Below are 6,817 nucleotides of genomic sequence, written 5' to 3' on the forward strand. Positions count from 1 at the left end.
TATTATCAATCCAAATAAATTAATTTTGCAATATTGTTATACCACTATTTTGAAATATCCGATCAAGTTAAGTGTCTATGAGTGTGTGTAAAGTTTTTGGTAATATGCCTAAGAAGACCTTTTCTCTTCTTGTCAATCTAGACAAAATACCATGTATTTTGAAATGCAATCCTTCATTGATAATTACACCTAGTTTCTTAGCAATTTATCAAAAAATAGAAAGTCTGAAGGAGTGTAAGTGCGGTTTTTCCAAATTAATTACAAGCCCGACAGGAAAGTCACACTATATGAACCATGTGTAGCGGATGACCTGAGACGTTGGGGATTTGAACCAATAAGGTTTTTGTTGTTGCAAAATGATTTAGGATATGGGTACTACATTTTCATTATTATGAGGTGTGTGTTTCTAATATACAAATTGTTACAATAAAATTTAGCAAATATACTTACTAATAAGGAACAATTGTAAAATTTTTAGAATTTACAAAACACGAAAAAATATAATTCAATAAAGTTTGAACAACCGTTAACATATTCATCCTTCCACAAAAATAATACAACTGCCTTCGAACGGAGGTTTATCCGTAGTATACCTGCTGACTGGGTAGCGCTGCGGATCACGTTATAAATAATAATAATAATAATAATACATCTGTCGCACCATATGGTGTGCAATTGCATTATTTTATCTTCAAAAAACTTTGAATTGTTGCGGCAATAATAATAATAATAATACATCTGACGCCTTTTAAGTCTAATTCGTGGCTGTCGTCTCTCCTCCGGCACAAAATCAGCTTGCGGTAACTCTTTTTTCCAGGTCAAAAATCAACCCGTCCATGAAGACAGATGTGAGCCACTGTGTCGTTTTTTTGCTCTTTCAAAATCAAACTTCGACACGTGGGATAGACATTTTTTTGAGTTTGGCCATTGTCTGTGCTCTAATAATGTCTGCCCAGCGAGCCTGAGCCTGAGCCCGAGCCTGAGCCAAAAAGTCTTATTAGAAACTCAGATGTATAATGAGGGAAGGTAAGAATACTAATAATGTACAGATCGATCGAAGCGAGACGAGACGAGACAAGGCTGCGTGTGTGCAAATAGTTGAGTTAAGCTAAGCTGCATTAGCCTGGGAGCAGAGGAGGATGGAGAGGTTTGTCTGGATGACGCCGCGCTCGGATTCGACCTTGCGGCTATAGCACCCGAATCTGTCGTCCAGCTTGTAGCTCTGCTCCACGGAGGCGGAGCCGGACAGCACGTCGCGCCCTAAAACGAACATCCATCCGCTGCACTCCTGGCTGTCCCGGAGCTTGCTACTGTACCCGCTGTCCTTCTGGTTCACCTCCAATGACTGCTCCAGCTTGGTCGTCAGCAATCTGCTGTGCTCGCCGGAGCCGTCATTGTCGATGATCCGCATTTTCAAAGGGAATTTGGACTCCACGTCGAGCTTGGCGACGGAGTCGCCGGACTTTGTCTTCACCCGGATTTGTGACTCGATCTTCACCTCCTGATCAACCTCTTTCTCGGCGCCGTTGCTCTTGTACTCGATAGTGTTCTCGAACTCGAGTTTACGGGTGACTTGCGTCGTGTAGTTGCCGAGGCTCGAGTTTACCCACCCGGACCACTCGCTTTTGCGCTCCCCCTCGATTTCGAACTTGCCTTCGCGCTGCTCGAATTTGTATTCTCTCTCGATGCAGGTTGAGGGGTTCTTGTATTTGATCGGGCCGGCTAGAACTTGCTGCCCTGATTTATCGAGCCATATGTGGAGATTGGCGTCGGCTAGCCAGTACCCGATAGCGTCGGGGATGTTCAGCCCGTAGTAATGGTTCCTACCGTCTAGAAGCATCCCGAGAAATGGAGTCAGCTCAAACTCGTAGGTCGGAAAATCGAAGGATTTTATCGCGGCCAGGGGATCCCAAAACAGGGGATTCACGCCGCCGCCGTAGATCACCGGAAACGGAATCGTTGACCCCACCACATTGTTGTTGATCTTCACCACTAGCTCTCGGTAGGCGCCGTGGCCGCGATTCGTCGGCAGTCCGTTCATGTCGAGGTAGGAATCCGGCGGATTGGCGAACCATGTCTCGTCGTCGCCATGAGGGGAGACGTATACCTCAATTACTGCTCGGTATGTATTCCGGGGAATCGTGATTCCCTGGATTACGGAATCCAATCCGGTGTTGATTTTGAACCAGAATCCGTGCTCTCCGGTTGAGCAGATCGGGATTATTATATCTGCCGGGTATTCGTCGAGTACCAGCGAGATATGCTTGTTCATGTCGTCTTCGAGTTTTCCGGCGGCGGCGGCGGCGGGGAGCAGCGGTAGAGAGATTTTTGCGGCGGCGGCGGTTGTCTGAGTATCGTAGTACAAGAAAGTGATGTTGAGGAAGTAACTTCCGTAGTGGATAAGGTCGATGGAGTTCTCGAGCATGACCGAGAGAGTGATGTTGGTCTGCCGGAGGAGATACTGGTAACGCGTGATGTCCTTTCGAACTTTCCAGAAGGTTCCTTCCGACCGGGACTGGGGCGTGCTCGTGCGGATGAGCTCCACGCCGGAGAGCCACGCGCCGCCGATGCGGTCGTACTGAGTTCCGTTACAGTGACCGGCGATTTCGAGGACCGCCCGGTTCCAGCTGCACGAGGGAGCGTAGTACGTCGCCGTCGCCGGAGGGAGGCCGACGGTGTGCCCGAAGGCGTGGGACAGGACGCGCTGGATAGACACTGGCGTCAGCTTCTCCGTCGGGAGAGGGCGGACCACGGCGATGTGCTCCACCGGCGGCCCGCCGGAGCTCAATCGATTTTCTTGGTGCGTAGAGAAGCGAATATTCTCTTGCTCCACCAGAACGGGGTCAGCGAGTATGGCTCGAAAGAGGAAGAAAACGTGGAGGAGGAGGAGGAGCGGCGGCGGCGGCGGCGGCATTTTGATGGCGGAGGAGCGGCGGGAGTCAATTGACTTGAATGATAGGTTTTACATTGTATTTTATTTCAATGCCTCTAATATATTATATTAAATGAATAATAATAAATATATATATATATATATAATGCAGTGATTATGCCACGTCAAACCTGTTTTTGTTTCAGATTATGTTTTTATCTCTAAAACTGCAAGAATTCCTGCTTATTTGGCAATATAGAATGCTTCAAAACCTTTCTTCTTTCTTTTGGCCAATTTATTTATGTTAAATTCACATCTGAATGCAAAATTCTCGTACTTTTAAAACTACTTCGTAGGTTTTATAAATTTTGTCACTAATTTTTCTACTATTTTTATTTAACGGGTATTTAACTTAAATGCGTTTAAATTGCGAATAAATTTTAAAATTTTAATTTTTAAACCCTTAAAATTACAAATATATATTTTTTTATATTTAACCTCAAAAATAAATATACTTATAGTTTAAAAATTGAGATTCTAAAAAATTTATTATTAAATATAGAATCTTGAGACAATTTCATCGAATCAAAAATAATTTTTGTACAATTTAGTCATTTATTTATATATTTGTTTAATTTATATATATTATAGGTGCGAATTAAAGGGCAAAGGCCAAAGGATGTACAGTGGTGTACTAAATTGGATGTATGGTTTCGAAAGTTGAATGCAACCCAAGCTGTTGGCCACCACTGATTGGACTGACGCCTTAATTATAACTTGCTCTGTTTATTTTTTAACATATCTTGTAGTTATTTTTAACATAGATCATTAGGGGTGTATTTATTTTTATGAGTTTCAAAAAAATTTAGTTTGAATTTGATATAAAAATAATGTTTGATGGGATGTTTTGTGAACGCAGAGTCCAAATAGTAAAATTTGGAAAAATTGCGGTAAAAAAACAAAAATAAGCAAATTTTCTTGCACAAATGACTATTAAAGCTAGAGCTTTTGAAAATAATAAAAATTGAATAGAATTTGATGTATTATGAGAAAAAAAAATGTTAAATTTAATCCTAAAAAAGTTATTTTATATTAATAATGTCAAAATGTACCAAAAGTATCTATATAAGCATAATCTAATACTTTTAGGATGATAGGATGCTTAAAAATTTGAGATAAACTTGTTAGAAGACAAAACAACACTTGAAATGGACTTACAAAGGGTTTCATGTCTTGGAAAATAATATTTTCAACAAGGGCACCAATTATTGTGTAGATATTTTATAGTGTGTAATGCAATACACAATTAATATCAATAGTATAGTCAGACTATGTAGAACATTCCTTAGATTAGATTGAATTTTAATATTTCAGCACCATACTATATCGACCCTAGCTGTCCCATAGAAAGAAAAGATCTAGAGTTGATATTTACACGCAAAGAATATAACATCAAATTTCATCAAAAACATCCTAGTAGTCAATTGATTACTTAAATTAGGTAACAATAAATTGAAGCAGCGAGAATAATCACAATTATACTATCCATGGTGACAGAAATCAAGGGTATGTTTGTTTTTTTTATTACAAATAAAAAATTACATTATTCAACAATATTGTTTCCAATAACCTATATTATTTTTTATCACAAAATATTAAATTAAAATATTATTTAAATCGACATTCAAATCAAAATTAAACAAAATCTTCGTTACAATAAGTTGTTGTTAGCCTCTGGAAGAAGTTGGAGAGTTTATATATGACAAAATCTCTAATCAATAAGTTATTTTTGAAGCAACATCTGTAGGCTATGAATGCAGGAAGGAACTGCCGATAATCGTGCTGATATGTTCACCAAATCGGTCTTTCATAGCAAGTTTCGACATTGTTTGGACTTGCTAAATGTCACAAGCTGGTAGTTGCCTGAGGGGGGCAAATTTGAGGCAGAATTGAGGAGTTTGTTTATCTTATATTGTAACGCATATGAAAGTGGAATTCAAGTGAAAGTGGAGATTTGTTGATATGCTTTGAATCTAGTTTGTCACTTTGCTGAATTGTCACGTGGTCTCAGCGAGTCAGGGGATCAAGGAGGGGGGGGGAGGGGGGGAAAGTCCCCTTTGTTTGGGATCTGGGGGCGTGGTATTGGGTTGAACTCATATGATGTATTCTCTTGGTTTATTTAAATAGACTTAAGGATACGAAATCTGAAATCTGCAACCTAGCCATCCTCAATAAATATGTTCTTTGTTTTTGCCCGTAGACGTAGCCAACACGTTGTTGGTGAACCACGTAAATATTTATCTTATTTGCGTTTTCTATTTTTTATTCGATCATCGACCATAATCCGGCACAACACATTCCAATGGTGGCTAATTTTCGGGAGACCGCTTGGGCCTACAAATTAATAAAGATAATAATTTTGGAATAAAATCAAAATAAATATCACCGTCAAGATATAAGAATTTTTGTCGTGTTAAATATGTTTCGGAAGGCATCCAGGCGTGTGAGATGGTTTCCGAATGAAGTTCGGGCACGTTAGATAAACGTGTCAAATAAAGTTTTACTCTAACCGTCAGATTGGTAGATTGGCGCGTCAAATAGCGTCAAACGGCGTGTCGGATTTTTAAATCGGCCGTCAAATGAATCTTGGATTGACAGTCAAACTTTTAGGTTGACGCATAAGACGAATTTTAGAATGACCATCAAACAATCTTATTATGATCGTCAGATGAATTTTAGATTTACCACCGGACAAACGTTTTGATTGACCATACAAACTCCTTAATTGACCGCCAAAATGAGTGCAGGTATGTCGCATCAGATGTAAGTTTTAGGGGTTAAGGCGTATCAGATATGTTTCGAAAAAAATACAATCATGCATTAGGTTTTAAGGTTTTACTTTGGTTGGAGATACAATATTAGGCTTATTGCCAATATTAGGCTTATTGCCAATATTTAGATATAAAACCTTGGTAATTAAATAATATATTTAATTTTGTTCACAAAATATTAGGATTTGTTACCAAGATTCCAAGAATATTTAATTTGAGTATTTGGATAAATTTTCAAATTTAGATATAGTTAAAACCAGAGAATATATTAATTATCTTAGATTTTTATTTTTGTATCGATGAGTTACATCCCTTCATAAGTACACTTAACTCTAGAGTTCTTTCAATAGGACTCCTGAAAATGAATGTTCACATTGTTGACATAAGTAGTCTATTCAATCCATTTAACCTCTTTCAATCTCGGGAGTATCATATCCTTCGTGAATCATATTACTATTCAACTGTAGGGGTATTACATTGTTTCTTTTTATCCATGTATTCTATTTTTCGCTCTTCCTTTTCTTCTTCTTTAATTTCTTTCACTATCAAATATATGGACATGCGTTTGATAGGAATTTAGGATTTAATTAATCTAAATCCTCCAAAAATAAGCCATTGGTTATCATTTGGTTGTAAATTTTCAATGGTAACATTTTAGCACGTCTATTGGAACCGAAATTTATCCTTATGGAAAATAATTTCGAATTCATCAAATTACGATCATGAAGATTTGTATGTCTCATGATGGATTATTTCGAAACAATGACATCGTCATAAGACACCAATGCCGTTTACACAGCAGCTTTAGGCCTAAAGCCCCACAACATCTATCCCAGACAGATTCACTCTAACACGGGTGAAAACTTCGACATGAAATAATAGCCAGGAGGCGTCAAACATGGCCACAATAGTAGTACGACCGTACTCTGTAAAGAGCTATACCAAAAACCCATTTACAGTATTTTGGCTACGGCCCACCGACTTCCTAAGTCGAATATGGTGTCAGAACGTATCAATTATAGCCGCTTACTTCGGTCGAGTTTGAAAACCATGGTCAACAATGACCACATGAATCTCTACCATTATTTACAAATGCCAACACCACCCAAACTTA

The 6,817-nt window shown here is 38.9% G+C and overlaps 1 protein-coding gene across 1 annotated transcript; it reads right to left on the reverse strand.

Moving 5' to 3' along the window:
- Positions 1 to 1,108: 1,108 nt before the first annotated feature.
- Positions 1,109 to 2,914, reverse strand: LOC127256080 (peptide-N4-(N-acetyl-beta-glucosaminyl)asparagine amidase A-like). The gene has a single exon (XM_051281912.1). The coding sequence runs from the start codon at positions 2,912 to 2,914 to the stop codon at positions 1,109 to 1,111; it is 1,806 nt and encodes a 601-aa protein (XP_051137869.1).
- Between the last annotated feature and the right edge of the window lie 3,903 nt (positions 2,915 to 6,817).

Source organism: Andrographis paniculata, unplaced genomic scaffold (assembly GCF_009805555.1).
Source record: "Andrographis paniculata isolate CXL003 unplaced genomic scaffold, ASM980555v1 Contig55END, whole genome shotgun sequence".
NCBI lineage: Eukaryota > Viridiplantae > Streptophyta > Magnoliopsida > Lamiales > Acanthaceae > Andrographis > Andrographis paniculata.